Source organism: Polistes dominula, unplaced genomic scaffold (assembly GCF_049000335.1).
Source record: "Polistes dominula isolate Pdom_NZ unplaced genomic scaffold, Pdom_raw_medaka contig_73, whole genome shotgun sequence".
NCBI classification, from domain to species: domain Eukaryota; kingdom Metazoa; phylum Arthropoda; class Insecta; order Hymenoptera; family Vespidae; genus Polistes; species Polistes dominula.
In genome coordinates this window covers 2086454-2104018 of record NW_028300951.1, presented here as the reverse complement: position 1 = coordinate 2104018, position 17565 = coordinate 2086454, and the positions used below count along the sequence as shown (strand labels likewise).

The 17565-nt window shown below is 31.5% G+C and overlaps 2 protein-coding genes and 1 long non-coding RNA gene across 5 annotated transcripts; 2 read left to right on the top strand and 1 right to left on the bottom strand.

Annotated features, from left to right (window-relative positions):
* The first annotated feature begins 671 nt into the window (after nucleotides 1–671).
* On the top strand, nucleotides 672–3589 carry NO66 (Bifunctional lysine-specific demethylase and histidyl-hydroxylase NO66). 3 transcript variants are annotated; one of them, XM_015316196.2, is made up of 6 exons: nucleotides 672–831; nucleotides 1065–1699; nucleotides 1804–2081; nucleotides 2169–2901; nucleotides 3002–3191; nucleotides 3286–3589. In XM_015316196.2, the coding sequence occupies exons 2-6, from the start codon at nucleotides 1065–1067 to the stop codon at nucleotides 3364–3366; spliced, it is 1917 nt and encodes a 638-aa protein (XP_015171682.2). In that variant the 5' UTR covers nucleotides 672–831; the 3' UTR covers nucleotides 3367–3589. The 3 variants fall into 3 exon arrangements, with proteins under 3 accessions (XP_015171682.2, XP_089028044.1, XP_089028045.1); XM_089171918.1 differs by having other exon boundaries at nucleotides 681–982; XM_089171919.1 differs by having other exon boundaries at nucleotides 682–831; nucleotides 1149–1699.
* Nucleotides 3421–6701, bottom strand: LOC107063982 (multiple coagulation factor deficiency protein 2 homolog). Its single transcript, XM_015316197.2, has 5 exons — nucleotides 6494–6701; nucleotides 4441–4609; nucleotides 4258–4344; nucleotides 4009–4163; nucleotides 3421–3911 (listed from the first exon to the last, which is right to left on the bottom strand). Exons 2-5 carry the CDS (start codon nucleotides 4590–4592, stop codon nucleotides 3775–3777), a joined length of 531 nt encoding a protein of 176 aa, XP_015171683.2. The 5' UTR covers nucleotides 4593–4609; nucleotides 6494–6701; the 3' UTR covers nucleotides 3421–3774.
* On the top strand, nucleotides 4529–5040 carry LOC149032625 (uncharacterized). Its single transcript, XR_016176380.1, has 2 exons — nucleotides 4529–4668; nucleotides 4761–5040. It is a non-coding gene; the product is annotated as an uncharacterized LOC149032625 (long non-coding RNA).
* Nucleotides 6702–17565: the final 10864 nt, after the last annotated feature.

The following is a 17565-nucleotide window of genomic DNA, read 5'->3' as shown; positions in this document are numbered from 1 at the left end:
CAGATTACGTATAAATATTTTAATAAAGATTAAATGAGCTAATAATGTATTCTAATGTTTTATACAACACCGATTAATTTTGTAATGTAGTACCTGAGTCTAAATTTAATTCTTCATTTAGTTTCTAGATGTCACTAAATGTTATTTAAAATTGAGTCATTTTAAGGCCATAACCAACCGCTATAGTATGGAGTGTAGAGGTAAGGAGAATCATCTGTGTATATGAAAATGTTATAGGATCCCTAGCGCGTACGATAATTTTACGCCCCTGTGTCGATCAGACGAACTAAAGTCTCTGGGATCACTGTGTGCGAGGCGTGCTGGGCTCGAGAAAGGACGTAAAATGTTTCGCGATTTAGCTTTACTGACCTCTACCTGTGCTGCCAGATCGTGGGTAAATCTTACCCTCTCCCTGTGCCACTGGGATTGCACACAATGAAAGTTACCCATGTCCGTGTGTTCGGGATGTCGAAAGAAGTCGAGTGTAACCGAAGTTAGCGGGCACGCCGGAGTGGCACACTATGAAAGCGACTCGTGTCGTCCGAACACATGGACACGAGTCGCTTTCACAGTGTGCCACTCCGGCGTGCCCGCTAACTTCGGTTACACTCGACTTCTTTCGACATCCCGAACACACGGACATGGGTAACTTTCATTGTGTGCAATCCCAGTGGCACAGGGAGAGGGTAAGATTTACCCACGATCTGACAGCACTGTCCTCTACGCTCGTTTACCTATACGTACCGTAACCTATACGTTATACCAAAGATCAACAACGTGGTTAAGGTTCAAATTCGAATTTTTTCTTCTTCAGAAATTGCAATAAAAAAGGTAAGTAAGGTAGTAAAACATACACAGTGTATGTATATATGCAAATAACTTGTCCTATTAATATTTAGTGTTTTAAGCAGCAATATTTCTGTGGCTTATATAAATGGTTTGCTATTTAAGTTTGGGAGGTTATGGTTCTCTAACCTATTAAGTATTGGCTTTTGCTTATTTAAGTATAATTAAACTTAAGAATAATGAAATAATCTATATTTATAGATTTTTAATTGTTGTAGATGTTCTCAAAAAATGAACAAATCTCTGCATTTGCAGTATATTCAAAAAGACGTAAAAATTCAGACACTTCATTACGGTTACAGAAATTTCTAAAGAAACGCTCAAATATGGGGAATAAAAAAACAAAAAGAACTGGCAATATAACAAAGAAAAAGATATCGAAAGCTATTTCGATTAATAAAAGAAAGAGGAGTCCTACAAATAATTCTAAATCCGCAACTCATGATACTACACTGACAATAGATGAGATTAATAATAAAACGCCAATGTTTACTATAAAGGATGATGAAAATAAGGAAGGAAGATATATGATATTTAATAGCGATAACTTTTTCAGTAGTACAGAACGTTGTGCTTCTATTTTTAATACTACTAATGAAACAAATGACGGTCCAATATTTCAGACAGTTGATAATAATAATAGATCAAAGAAAAAATATATAAAACCAAAGAAACAGAATAAAGGTGATGATGATAATGATGATGATGATGATGATGAACCACATGCGATAGGACATCAGTCACGTTTGACCGCTTCTAATTTTAATGAATTATTTAAATTAAATCCTGTATTTCAAAGTTGTACGATACTTGAATGGCTTATAAGTCCATTAACTATTAACAAATTTTTTGTGTATGTATTACAAAAACATATACATAAATAATAATAATAATAATAATAATATTTCAATTTATGTCTATATAAAAATATATTTAATAATGTATTATTTATTTTAGTAATATTTGGGAAAGAAAACCTGCACATATAATAAGGTCTCGTGAAAATTACTATAAAGATCTTATGTCAACTCCTATATTTGACAAAATGTTAAGATATAATTGTATATTATTTTCAAAGAATATTGATATTACTACATATGAAGATGGTATAAAAATCGATCATAGTCCTGTAGGTCGTGCTTTACCTAACGTTGTTTGGGATTATTATAGAAATGGCTGTTCAGTGAGAATGTTAAATCCACAAACTTATTTGCCTAGGATTCATAAATTAAATGGTAAAACAACTAATAGACTTTATTAATTTTATTATTATATTAATTGTATTTTATTCAAATGAATTAATATTAATTAAATATATATAGCAACTCTTCAAGAATATTTTGGAAGTTTCGTTGGTGCCAATAGTTATTTGACACCACCTGGTTGTCAAGGATTTGCACCGCATTATGATGATGTGGAAACATTTATTTTACAAATTGAAGGAAAAAAAAGATGGAAATTATATTATACGACAAATGACAAAGGAATATTAGCTCGTTATTCATCAAAAGATTTTAAACATTCAGAATTAGGTGAACCTTATTTTGATAAGGTGATAGCACCTGGAGATATGTTGTATCTTCCACGTGGAACAATTCATGAAGCAATAGCTGATACGAAATGTCACAGTTTGCACCTTACTTTGAGTGTTTATCAAAGAAATTCTTGGTGTGATCTACTTGATAAATTGATTCCAAATGCACTTCAAAAAGCAGTTCAAGAAAATTTTATTTATCGTGAAGGATTACCTATTGATTTTTGGAAACACTTTGGTAGTATACATGCTGGTGAAAAGTCTGAAGCACGAGATTCTTATGGAGCTATTGTCAAATGTTTGGTTGATAAAATTCAAAATTATATAGATATCGATCAAGCAATGGATGAATTATTCAAAAATCATATACATGATTCATTGCCACCGTCTCTTATGAAATATGAACAGAAACGTACTGCCATCTTGGATGGAGAAAGAATGATCTCAGAAGGAGTTTTAAGTAACTGCGTTCAATTGAAGTCTTCTACAAATATACGAATAATAAGATCGCATTGTGTAAGGTAAATATTATCTTTAATATCAAACAATAATAATAATTCAATTATACGTTTAAAGATAACATTTTATCTATTTCATTCTTTTGTTATTTAACACGATTAGATTGGTAAAAGAAAAAGATGAAGAATATAGACTATATTATTCGACCGATAATTCGAAAGAATTTCATGGAAACGAATTGCAATATTTAGAAATTGACGATGTATTTGTACCAGGTATAAAAAAACTTTTGCTTGTATATCCTGAATTTATTAAAATTAAAGACCTACCTATTGACGATGAAGAATCTAGAGTAAGTTTTTCTCTTTTCAATCATAAGTTATAATATATAATAATGAATAATTAATAATAATCATAATAATAATAATAATATTTATAACACACAGTATCAAGTAGCAAAGGATCTTTGGGACAGAGGTATAATAATGACTGATGAACCTATAGTTTCCGAAGACAGTAAGAAATGATGATTAAGCACTATTAGAACAATTATTCTTCTTTATATATACATACATATTTAAGATGACGTTAATATTATTAATAGACACCAATTCCATGTATTAACTTGGATTTTTATCATAAAGACTGATCAAACTATTCTATAATTTGTGCAACATAAGAAAAATTAATAATTGAAATATAGTCAGATTAATGAAAGTGAAAGTCATTAAAAATGCTCAAATTGTTGAATATTTCTCATTGTCATTTTTCCTATGAACCATATTCAAAATTATGTTCAATCTTGTACAACAGGTATATTAGAGACAAATGTGAATTGAATTAACACTAAACAATTATTAACAATTAATAGTTATGTATATATATATATAGATATATGTATATACATTAAATGTATGTGTATATAAGACCTTCTTTTAATTTTTAATATTATTTCTAGTAATCCTTTTTGCTTGAGTAATATGATCCTTTCGTCTTCCCAAAACATACTCGTCGTATCCTAAATAACCATCGTTATTGGAATCATCTTCTTCCAATACTCTGTCTATAAGACCTTATATAAAAAAGTATATATATATTTTTGATGTGTACATATATAGAATTAGAAGAACAATTAATTGTAAAAATCGTGTACTTTGTTATGAACTTACCTACGAGTCGTGGTAATTCATCCTCTTGTATTTGTGGTTCATTCTCATCAAAACTTTTACCCTCTTCGACCATATTAAGTTCGTGAAAAGTGTGCTGTATAGCGTATAAAATTTCAAGGCCATCTAATTTAGTATTATTATCGATATCATGTGCTCTACAAATGAAGATATATACCAATGAAGTTTTTTAACAATTTGTCTGCAATTGATTTAATTAATTTGAAATAATTTAAATGATTTAGTTCATACTTGAAGTAAAGGAATTCAACCTCCTGTTCACTTAGTTTTGAAAAATCAAGCTGGGACGCTATTGGCCCCATGTCTTCTGTCAAGTGACTAAAATGTTAAATTTTGTAATTGTACGTGTTACGTCAGAATTGTTTTAAAAGACAACTATTAGAAATAAAATAATATATCGATTAGAAAACCAACGTGGCATCGTGAAGAAGTTCTGTGTCCTGTGTTAACTTAACACCTTTCTGTGGGGAGTAATGATGATGAGAAATGGAACTTCTTGGATGATGTGGACCACGTAATCCAACCGCAGAAGCGATACATAAGCCGAGGAAAAATGCTAACACCATTTGTCAATCTGAAAGGACTACAACAAAAAAGAAAGAAAACAAAGTCAACGATCGTATAAGGATAACAAAAATAATGGTTGATATTCGTTAAAAAATAAGAAAGCATCACTTTGATCAGATCAGTATTCGATTCATCGTCGTGTTCTTTTTCTAATGTTCATTGATCAGCAAAACTTTATAAGAACGAAAGAAGGAAGGAAGGAAGGGTGGTAGAATCAGAAATTGAACGACGACATTCCGTGTAAGCGACAATAGGACCTGCTGGGTCACGTTCATCGGGTATGTTGCCCTAGAATCACCTATTGGTTCTTGTAGGGGTCGAATACCCCCTTGGCCAGCGACAGATGGACGGTAGGGGGGGTCCCGATAATTATTATGCGATTACCCACAAGCCCATTGATTTAGTTTTAACCCCAGGGAATATACTGTTCGGTACTTGTACATTGAACAACACTAGTCGTGTCCTCTTCTTCTCCTAAGTTACAAGTAAACTTGAGAATATTTTTTCTTTTTAAATTGAAACACTCTCTTTTCTCATTTAATTTTTTTTTAACATTGACTATATATATATATACAAAGAAATAAATAAAAATCGAATCAGAATAATATTATTTTACCAATTATTATTGTTAATATGTAAAAAACGATTTAAAAATAAAGAAGTATAAAAAAAAATAAAAGGAACACATTGTATAATCTCGAATTCATCCATTTCTCTCAAATTTCATGTATTTCGGCTTCTCCAATAGAGCGTAAAGCCAATGGGCGTAGGTGTTAAGAGAGACACACGAGCAAGCAGACAGGCAGGCACGAATCTAGGGTATTTAGGAATCAATTTTATAGAGAGAACTGGAGTCGGTGGTTGAGCGAGAGTACATATGTTGAGGGGGTGCCCCAAGGGGTTTTCGATGCAAGTGGACCCCCGGTGGTTGTTCACTCCCCCTTGGAGTTTCGAACGAAACACGTTCTTACTTTTACTCTACTACGAACAACCCTCCTTCCAACGGAGTTGGAGTCGTTTCAGCATCGTATCTAAGGGTAGTGTACGGGTGTCGAAATCTATAAATAATTTATATCATTTGGTCCATTCATCGAGGCGGCCCATATGTACCTGTGTCGCCTTACAGGGGACGACCTGTACTCTAACACCGTGTGTTAGCTACAAATCTTCCTTCCTTTCTACTGTACAAGCAACATTACAAACTATTCGTCTGTCTCTAAGTCGGATTGATCCAAAGCTAATAATGTACGAATGAGAGTGAGAGAAAGAGAAATAGAAAACGTGTGTGTGTGTATGTGTGTGTGTGTGTTGTGTATTCTACAAGAGTATTTTTCACTTATCTCATTCGTAACATCAACAAGTTGATATTAAAGTAAATGATAAACTTGAAAAATAAGAAACCCCTATCTTTCAATTGAATTATTCATTCTGCATGATGTGTGTGTGTGTGTGTGTGTGTGTGTATGCATGTGAGGTGAAGTTCTTTTTTTTTGGGTAACTTGAGAAGATCACTTTGCTATACAAATTCATTTTTAAACGAGCCCCGTCTATTTGTAAAGTTCGTAAACCGTGACTATCGGTACTTTCTGTGTACTCGATCTTAACCCATATGGAATAGAAGAAGAAGGAAGGGGTGTCCACCCTTTTTCTTGCTTTTCTATCCCTCTCTCTCTCTCTCTCTCTCTCTCTCGTTAACGTTTGATACAATCAACAAAAATAAAGGATCCTTCACAACATCGTCAGAATCAACCAACCACTCAGCACGCAAACGCAGGAAAAATCTTCATACATACATAGATACATACATACACATAAACGATTGAAAGTCGGTCACACAACCTATAACAAAATTCTGTTTTGCGAGAAATATCGAAGGAAAATAACTACGTTTATTATTTACCTTTGGATGATACACACGTTGTTTTAAATAATATTGGTTTTTATGTTTTGATTCCTTTGAACTTGTCGACTGACACTTCCTTCGATCTTCCTCTCTTTTCTTTTCTCTCTTCTCGTTGATAATGATCATTCAAATTTTCCTCGAGAAAACGCAACTTCTTCTACTTTGCTAAACGTTAGGATGGAACGCGTGACACTTATCGACGTTTTTCCATGGAGTTTGCGCCCTAAACGAGTTGCTCCGAACAAACGCGCTCGACTCTTTGACTTTCCAGAGATGAAAACACAACTCGCGAACAACTCTTGGGGTATCGCGTTGAAGATTAGTTTCCTCTTTTTTTTTATTTTCTTGTTACCTTCTCTTTTAATCGAGCGTAATTCTAATCGACAACTTGACGACATTGTATAATACATTTTTAAAGTTCATAATCAAACGATCATTTATACATTTCAGAATTTAATCTTTATAATAATGTTTTACGTAACAAAATATATTATTAATAAAAGTATTATTGATTGTTACTGTATAAAAATGATCATGATTGATGTTTAATTGTGCGTGTTTCATTTTTATACTTTAAATTTATCATCAGAATTATTTCAATAAGATAATAACGAGATTTTAAAGTATTAGGTTGATCGAAAAGTAATATCGCTTTTTAACCTCAAAATTCAAACAAACAAAAGTTTTTATTATTAATCAATAATTAAATTAATTAACTAAATTAATTAATCAACCTTCTTCTATCTGGTATGCAAATGTTTAATATCGTAACGATAAAAATCATCAATCAGTTTTTTGATTTAAAATATTCGAAATAATTTGACATACGTAGTAATGACATTACTTTTCAGTCCCCCTTATAATAAATTGAATAATAGGTTTGACAGATGTTTATATAAATAAAAACAAATAATGAAAGTACTTAAAAAATTGGGATTATCGTTAAAATAAATAAACCTGATCATTGTCACGAAACAATAATTGTAATTATTGTTTAAATACACATTTTTATTGTTAATAGTTTGATGAACAATAAATTTGAAGCTTCAGTTGAGAAACCTATGGTTATACTATTTAATTCCTCTTCGGTTATTCGAACAAGAGAATAACAAGGCTCCTGAGATAAACCAAATCCTCGTACCATAGATAGATAGATAGATGATAGATAGATAGATAGATAGATAGATGGTTAGATTGTGTAGAGAGGTGATGCACCTGTATCAAAGGGTATCGCTTTGACATGTTAATTTTGTACGATACGAGAAAGGTAAAAAGGGGAATACCCTTGCAAAAGTCAATAGACCTGTGATAAGAAAAAATTTCATTTCTATTTGGTGGGTTGTTCTTTTGGTGAACCAATGGGACATGTGACATTAGGACATTGGGTATGATCGTTATAAAGGGAGGGAGGAAGGAAGGAAGGAAGGAAGGAAGGGTTCTGTTGATCCAGATTCGATAATATTTTATGAACTTTAAATTGAATGTGTAACGGTAACCGGAGGGCTCTAATGAACTTAGCAAACGAGAGAGTCAGAGAAAGATTAAGGACATATTTCTCATGCCAATCATTTTAATTTGTTCTAATGTTACATTAGAAAAATCTAGGATAAGTAGAGTACAATTTAGCGAATACCAACAGCAACAGCAAAATAACAACAGTAGTGGATGGTCGGCTGATCTATTGGGTTGGCAACTAATTAATTGCGGATTTGAAATAAGAATAAAAATTCCAAAGTTTTGTTTAAAAATATAAATTTATTCAATTAGGTACTATCCATTTTTGTCGATGAAGTGTTATGACACTGTCAAGTAGTGTTATAATGCCACGTTCATAAAATTTCTTATCTTTTCTATCAAAAAAACTAAATTAGGTGTAAAACAATATCAACAATGACTTAGTTGTTAACCAAATAAATTTCTTTCTAATTTATTTAATGTTTTTATATTTTTATTTTTCTTTTTTTTTCTTCTTTGCATTTAACGAATATCAACAGCAATAGCAAAACAACACAACAGCAACAAACAATAATAGCAGTGACAGCACAGTTGATAGGCTGATCTAAATTTATTTCTATTTTATTTGATATTTTTATATTTTGTATTTTTATTTTTATTTTTATTTCTTCTTTTTCTTCTTCTTCTTCTTATTCTCCTAGTCTACTTTCATATTTTTCTTTTTCTTCTTTGCGATGTATCGGGCAAACGGGGATGATGGTAGGAAAAAAGGAGGGGGAGGTTCAGAAAAGAAAAAGAGAAAGAAATGAAAAAAAAAAAAAGAGAAGAAGAAATAAAAGAAGAGAGATGGATGGATGGATAGATGGTTGGATAGATGGATGGATGGATGGATGTTACGAGAGAGAGAAAAAGAAAAAGAGAGAAACAGAGAGAGAGAGAGAGAGAGAGAGAGAGAAAGTGTGTGTACTCGTGCATGGACGCGCAAACGTGCTCGCTAAAGAGAAAGAGAGAAAGAAGAACGGGATGAGGAGGGTAGTAGAGTGAGAGGGTGAGTGAGTGAAGAGAAAGAGGAAAAGCACGATAGGGGAGAGAGTGGAGTGGAAGATGAGGATGAGGATGAGAAGGTTAAGGGAGGGGAAGGATCGAGGCATAGATGGATAGATAGAACGAAAGAGAGTGAGAGAGAGAGAGAGACAGAGGTTTGCCAGAGAAGAACGGGGGTGATGGAGGAGGAGGAGGAGGAGGAGGTTAGGGGGGAGGAGCGGATGGGTCTCTCGTTGCTAGGGCAACCAGCGTAGCCTAAAGCTATGCTTTTATTGATTCCAAGCCGCAAACAATGTACAGGAGTGGATGTTTCGCTCTGTTCTCTCTCTATCCGTCTGGATAGTGAGGTATTAACACACCCCGAAATACCGATACCCATGGGCACGTGTCCCGGAAAAGCAGGGTGGTGGTCCCATATACCAAGCGAGAGAGTATGTCATACACAAGTGTAACAAAGAGAGATAAGTTCGACAAAGACAAAATGATAGATAGATAGAGACAATTAATGGTGGATGAGAGGGTGGGGGTGAGGGTGGGGGTTAAATAAAATGAGATGGAATACATGTAATAATAATATAACATTATAGTTTATAGGATGTAAGTGTAACATCGTAATCTTTGTTGTTATCATCATCGTTGTTGTTGTTGTTGTTTAGATAGATAGAAAGAGAATTAAGGGTTGGTGAGGGTGGGTAAGGGTAGGGATTAGATAAAATGAGATAGAATATATGTAATAATAATATAACAATATAGTTTATAGCAGTTATTTCTAAAGTGGGTGCCACCGACCCCTGGTGGGTGCTACAACGATTCAGGGGGGGTTGTAGAAACATTAATACATATATATTTCTTGTTAATTGCTATTACAATTTTAAAAAAATTAATTTCTAGTGGGCGCTAAGTAAAGGAGAACAAATTTTGGGTACCACTGGTTTATAGGATATTAGTGTAACACCGTAATCTTTGTTGTCATCATCGTATTTGTTGTTATTTAGATAAATAAATAGAAAATTAAAGGTAGTTAGGTTAAGGGTGGGATTGGGGGTTAGTTAAAATAAGATAGAATACATATAATAATAACACAACACTCTAATTTATAGAATACAAGTGTAACATCGTAATCTTTATCATCTATCATCATCATCATCATCATCGTTGTTGTTTTTGTTATTGTTGTTGTTGTTGTTGATGGTGGTTGTCATCGTGAAACCTCAGATACTCTTGATCATACTAATCCTTGTATAATAATCGATTCGAATCTATTTAAAGTTTACTTCCTACCGAATAATTCACCCCCCCCTCCCTCCCCCCTACTCCTGCCTTATCCTAAGCTTCCCCTACCACTTTGGTTTCTCTCGATTTCTGTGTTCACCATACCTTGAACACGTAGAAATAGGTGTGCATAGGTGGCCAAGCGCGCGCACAAGCAAGCTAGCAAGCGAACAACAACAAAACAAACAACGAAAGGATTCTATTCTCATTGGAGATCCAGAGAGATAGAGAAAGAGAAAGAGAGAGAGAGAAAGTTTCCTATTCGGATGGACCATGTTTCTTTCTTTTCTAGGTTCGTCCATGTCGATCGTGAACGTGGCTAGCAAGATAAAGGTTTTGCACATACAGAAAGAAATAGAACAAAAGAGAGAGAGAGAGAGAGAGAGATAGTGGTCCATCAATTCTGGATAATATTCTTATTTTTCTTTTCTTTTTCTTTTTTCAATGAAATTTCCAATCGTGTTTATTTCACTCAATTCTGAAAGAGGTTAGGAAGAAAACAATGTTGAAAAATGAACAATTAGTAATGGATTTTATTACGATAATTAGGAAGATATCGAACCATATGACACCTATGTATCAAGTCTAATGATTTTTTATATATATTTATGTATATATATATATGTGTGTGTATAATTGAAAAAATGTATGGATAATGTTATATTTTTTTGTTGTTGATGTTTTTTTTTTTTTTTATTATTTTTAGTTTAAAAACGTTTTATTCCTAGCAATAAGAGAGACCAATTCGTCTGGCCGTTGTTTTTCGAACGACCACGACAATAGTGATAAATTAGCAGGTAGAGATTGACAATTAACGTAACTCGCAGAATAACCAAGGTAACATGGGAGGAGGATGAATGTTTTTTTTGTTTTTTGTTTTTTTTATATTTTTTGTTTTGTTTTGTTTTGTTTTTTGTATGTGTTACACGTCAACAAGTGATTGGACGACGGACGGATGGACGGACATCGAGAAAAAACCATGCGTGGATCATCTCTTTTTATATTTTTTTATTTAAATCTCGTTCCCCCTCCCTCCCTCCCTCCCTCCCCCCCGTCACTCTTGAATCGTCAACATTTATACTACTTGAATCAACGTATTTCAATCGGTTTATTTTATTTAATATGTTTGAAAAGATTTTTTTTCACGTTTGTTTTGTTTATTATTATTTGTTATTTAAGTAACATCAAATAAATTAAAGAAAATTTTGAAGTATAAATTTAATTTTCTAACCTCTTAAAAGTATAATGATATTAATTGAAACAATAGTAAATTTGTAATACTTGAGTCAAAGTATTTCAATTGGTTTATTACAAAATATGTTTGTACAAAGTTTCTCGGGTTTTTTATTTCTTATTTAGGTAAATTACAATGAATTAAATAAAATCTTGAAGTATGAATTTAATTTTCTAACCTCTTAAGAGAACAATGATAATAATTGAAACAATATTATTGTAAAAATTCCATTCATTTTGTAAGATTTGATAGTTGATTCGTCAGTTTGAAAGAGGTAATAGAAAATGATCGAAAATATACACCGTAGATTAGTCGTAATTAAACTTGTTACGCGTTTCATTTTGCATTCGGTTTCATGTCATCCTCGTTACATAACCTAGAGGAATATTTACACGCGAGGAGGAATGAACTTTCCTTTTTTTTGTTCACTCGTGTAAAACGATCGGAGAAAAAGAATATGTCGATGTAAAAAAAAAAAAACAAAAAAGAAAATAGGTTTATTCGATTTACTAACGATCAGTTATAGTTTATTCTAACAAATTAGAATTTAATTAATAGTCAAAACAATAAATATATATATATATATATATTGATAAAAAAATATATTGTAGTAAAAAAATCACTATATACGTATATATATATATATCACTATACTATAGTTTAATTAACACTAGATTGCCCGAGATTTCTTGTATAGCTATATTGCCCAAAAACAGTCAAAATGACTGCATTGTGAAAAAATAACTAATGTGTAAACAAATTTGTTTAAAATTAATTTTTAATATTTCTTATATTATTTACAGTTATACAACAAGTTATTAGTAAATATTAACAATAAAAACCAAATTCTAAGAAATTGTGTCATTATATACATAATTGTTTTTCTAATTGAAAATAAAAAACAGTCAAAATGACTGCCTTGGGCAATCTAGTGTTAATAATTACGACAATAAATATATATTGGTAAACAAAATATAATAATAAATATTTTTCTAGTAATATTGCGCTAAAAAGATCACTATATATATCACTATACTATATATATCACATATCATAATTATTTTCAATCAAAATATCATAAAACCAATAAACAAATATTACACACAAATATTATTATACATAAAAGAAAAAATAAATAAATAAACTATTATAATATAACCAAAAAAATGGAAAGTTACTACACACAGTGACCACCAGAGTCAAGTTCGTGATTAGTTTGTAAGGGTTTCAATAGTTTCATTCACATGTAGGGAATCGTAATTTATCGTTGGATCCATTTTCATTTTTATTTTTATTTTTATTTTTTTTTTCATTCTTTTCTTTTTTCTTTCTTTATTCGAAACCACCATCTATTCGTCAATCGAATCAATAACAATGAGCGGAACTATCGACGCGAAAGTCAGATCACGATTGAATTTTCTAGCCGATTACTGCCTACGAGGACCACCCACTGAGTTAGATAGAACGACGAATGAGTCCTTGAGCTAGTATACTACTCAAGAGTATGTGATTTATTCGCGAGTGTCGTACCAATTGAAAAACTTCTTCTTTTTCATCTCGAGACAAAGTTAGATAAAAAGAGACAGAATGAGACAGAATGAATGTTGGAAACATTTCATTAATTATTGTAAGTTTCTTTATTTTTAAGGTCAATAACATTTTCAAAAATATTTCATTACGATTAATATATATTAAATGAATTATATATTTGGAATATTATAAATTTAATAAAAGTATTTGAAGTAATAAATAAACGATTAATATTTTTCTAATTAAAATTAAATAATATTTTGTATTAGAAAAATATTAATTTTGTTTTATATTGTATAATAGATTTTTATACTTTAGATCAGATAGATTGTACAAAGCACGATGAAAATATTTGCAATTTAATTTCTATTTTATATTATAATACAAATATCGATCACGTGTTTAAAATTATACTATAATAAATTATAATATAAATATATAAAATATTATTATAAAAACAAAATATATATATTAACATATATTCAAAAAATTATAATATAATTTAATGAAATACAATCATTAAAATTGATCAAACTTAAAAAGTATTGGGATCTCAAGCACTTGAATACGCTACCTGGTGGCTAAATTCCAAATTAGAGTAGATAGGTCGAATTTTGCTAAGCCACGTGGGGTCTCTAGCACTTGAATACGCTACCTGGTGGCTAAATTCAAAATTACAGTAGATATGTCAAATTGCTACGTCACGTGGGATCTCTAGCACTTGAATACGCTATCTGGTGGCTAAATTCAAAATTAGAGTAGATAGGTCGAATTTTGTTACGCCACGCCTCTGCCAGAGATTCCAATAATATAAAAATAAATATTACAATCCTTTTACATTAAACATTATTTATAATATAGAAATTGTACAATTATATTACAGCAAAAAAATACTATCTTACAAAGGGTTTAATAAAAGATATAATTAATTTAAAATTAATAAGATACGATGATTAGTTTTAAAATATAAACTTATTAACAAAAATTTATTTCCTTTACATTAGATATTATTTATAATATATGAACCATATACAATTATGTTACCAAAAAAAAACAACAAATACTACCTTACAAAAGGGTTTAATCAAATAAAAGAATTAATAAGATTATTTTATAATTATTTAGAATCTAATTAAAGTAATTAAATATAAATATTACAATACTTTTCCCATTAAACATTATTAATAATATACAAACTATACAACTATATTACAAAATTAAAAAAATACTACCTTACAAAAGGTTTTAATCAGTTCAATTAATAATTAAACATAAACGTATTAATAAATTTCAATTAAAAAAATAATAATTTCTTATTATGAATGAAACAAATACATACGCAAATATCATTGAAACTTCTTTGAAAGATATGAAATAAGAAAAAAGAGAGAGTGAAAAAGGGATGTGAAAGTAGAAAGAGAAGACTAAATAAGAAGAAGAAGAAGAAGAAGAAGAAGAAGAAGGAGGAGGAGGAGGAGGAGGATGAGGATGAGGAAGAGGAGTAGAAAGAGGAGTAGAAAGGGGGATGATCGATTATTAGAAATTATGCTTGGAACAACCTGTTGGGCCTTCTTATTTGCCAGAGAAGTGGAACCAAGGGAACAATGTTATCGAATGAATCCAAACGATACTCTTTCTCTCTCTCTCTCTTTCTCTTTCTCTTTCTCTCTCTTTCTCTTTCTCTCTCTATCGTTTTACGAACGAACAAATCGGATCATATTTCGTACATTTCCACGTTGAACGATGATATTCCGGTGGTTAACGTACATCCTATTCCTGTCTCTCTCTCTCTCTCTCTCTCTCTCTCTATCAATTGGTTTTTTTTTTTTGTATATCTCTTTCACTCTCTCTCTCTGACTTTTACAATCTCTCTTCTCTCTCTCTATTTCGATGGCAATCGTTCGATCGAGGCGTGTCGTGCTCTGACGCATGAAAATGGCCCAAAGGGATGCGCCAACCATGATCGATGCTCCTCCATCCGATCGGAGTCTACCGAAACTGCCCGTCAAATAATATATTCATAGCTTCCGGATGGTTGAACACAACTCTCAAACCTCCCCTCCTCTACCCCTCGTCATATACTTCCCTTCTACCAACTACCACCCCTTTCCAACCACCCATTCTACCCCCCTTTCATATATATATATATATATATATCTCGTGGTGGGGTGCATCGGCATCATCGGCACTCCGAGGTCCAACGCAAAACGCCGTTCGAATAATTATCGGAAATACACGCATATCTATATATATATATTTATTTATATGTGTATATATGTATATATGTATCTAGTTGTCTCTGTCTATCATTTATTTTATTTTTTATTTTACGCTTTCAGTCTTACTCTTTCTGTCTTTTAATAATATTTGTGATTCAGGAATCGTACATGCGAGATGAATCTCGGATGCACAGATCTGATAATAATAAATGAAAAAGATACGTGAGATTATGAAACAAAAGATAATAATAGAAAAGAGGTAAAGAGGAAGAATAATAAATCAATTTGAATTATATTTTGATGATAATTAAACAAAAACTTGCACGGGTTCTCGAATTTTTGTAAGGGGTTGATAATAAGAATGTATTACGAATAATATAAAAATTAAAAAAGGGGCTTGCAACTAATATATTTCAATATATATATATATATATATATATATATATATATATATATATATATATATATATATATATATATATATATATTAATTTTAAATATTTATATCTTATAAATTTAAATATTATATTTTAATTTAAAAATTATATTTTTTTAATAATTTTAAATATTATATTTTGTAATTTTAAATATTTCTATTTTGTAATTTTAAATATCTTTATCTTGTAATTTTAGATATTTGTATTTTATAATTTTAAATACTATATTTTAAAAAATTATATTTTGTAATTTTAAATATTATAATTTAAAAAATTATATTATAATTTAAAAAAATTATTTTTCATAATTTTAAAAATTATATATATAATATATTTATATTATATATATATGTATATTATATTTTCATATATATATTCCAATTTAATTCGATATCATAATTAATTATTTTTTCATACACATTAGAAAACACATGAGTAAGAGAGAATTTATGTACCATAAAACCATAAAAGAGCGTATTAGCGTATTATATTCTTACATCATTATTCTATGGTGTTTTCTTCCTATACGTAGGAATAAACGATGCCGAATTTTTTTCTTTTTAAAACATTTCTTTTTCTTTCTTATTTTCTTCTCTTTTTTTTTTCTTTTCTTTTCTTTTCTTTCGGTAGGACGCTTTCGTTAGAAGTGATCGAGCGTGGAAGAAAGTTGTATCCTTTTCCGATCGTTCGTGATGACCGTATCCGATCGAACGTTATCGAAGGGTGGATAAAACAAAGGGCTGAGAAAGGTTCGGGGAAAAAAGCTAGCCAGTACACTTCCCTCACCTCATCTCATCTCACCTCACCTCACCTCACCTCACCTCACCTCACCTCACTTTCCACTTTTCTCTCTCTCTCTCTCTCTCTCTCTCTCTCTCTTTCCTATCTTTCTTTTTTTTCCTTTTTTTTTCGTTAAATACACGCAAGGGAAAGGGACGAGTAGAAAAAAAGGGTCCATAAAACGCGTTATGCGTTTCTTTCTCTCTTTCTCTCTTTTTCTTTCACTTTTTTTTTCTTTCTTTGTTGCGTACGCGCGTTCAGTCTTCCCTTTCCAACCCCCTAACTCCAACTTCATCCCACCCAACCACCACCAACACCACCCCCGTTCGCGTTGCTTAGAGCGGCGAGTTGAGTTAAGTGCAAAATTATTTTAAAAATATTTTCTTAACCGCGTTAACCTGAAAGTTGAGCCCCACGGCTGTGTTCGTTGCGTGCGTACCTGCGTGCGTACGTGCGTGCGTGCGTGCGTGAGCGAGTGGATGCGTGTTTTCAAACGAAGGACATAAAAAAAAGAAAAAAAGGAAGTAGAAGAAGAAGAAGAACAAGAAGAAGAATCGGAAATGCCGCATTCGCGGCTTTTTTCTCAACTCGTCGCGGTTTTCCAACCCCTTTTTTCTACTTCACATCTTCTTCACATCTTTTTTTTTTATACCCTCAGAAAAGAACCCTTCCTCGAGAAGAACCCCAAGGTTCTTCTTTTTTGTATCCCTTCTCTTATTTTCCCTCCACCTCTTACGATTCATCAGGGTTTGATGTTTCGAGGGTTGGTGGTGGGGGGGGGGGTGTAAGGGTTGTAGTTTACCCGAAGATAATAGGTACGTTCCATTTTCTAGAAAATGGCCCAGGTTGTTTTAATAACACTGACCCCTTTTAAAATCTTGTGGTTCACCATCGTCCACCACTGATTATGCCTGCCAAAAAAACACATAATATAAATATATATATATATATATACATGTATTATAACATATAGAAGAGTGTAACAATTTTCATCCCCCCATTTCTTTTTCCTTCCTTTTTTTTTCTTTTTCTTTTCTTTTTTTTTCTCATACGAGTAATACGACAGCTTCATCGAATCACGTTTCGTTCATCGTTTGT

What these genes read in the sequence shown, in the direction of transcription:
- LOC107063982 (XM_015316197.2), bottom strand. Translation starts at nt 4,592, where the DNA reads ATGGTGTTAGCATTTTTCCTCGGCTTATGTATCGCTTCTGCGGTTGGA. An exon ending in GAACTTCTTCACGATGCCAC is followed by an intron (nt 4,345 to 4,440) that starts GTTGGTTTTCTA and finishes TTAACATTTTAG; the next exon opens with TCACTTGACAGAAGACATGG. An exon ending in GTTGAATTCCTTTACTTCAA is followed by an intron (nt 4,164 to 4,257) that starts GTATGAACTAAA and finishes CTTCATTTGTAG; the next exon opens with AGCACATGATATCGATAATA.
- NO66 (XM_015316196.2), top strand. Translation starts at nt 1,065, where the DNA reads ATGTTCTCAAAAAATGAACAAATCTCTGCATTTGCAGTATATTCAAAA. An exon ending in ACTATTAACAAATTTTTTGT is followed by an intron (nt 1,700 to 1,803) that starts GTATGTATTACA and finishes TATTTATTTTAG; the next exon opens with TAATATTTGGGAAAGAAAAC. An exon ending in ATAAGATCGCATTGTGTAAG is followed by an intron (nt 2,902 to 3,001) that starts GTAAATATTATC and finishes TAACACGATTAG; the next exon opens with ATTGGTAAAAGAAAAAGATG.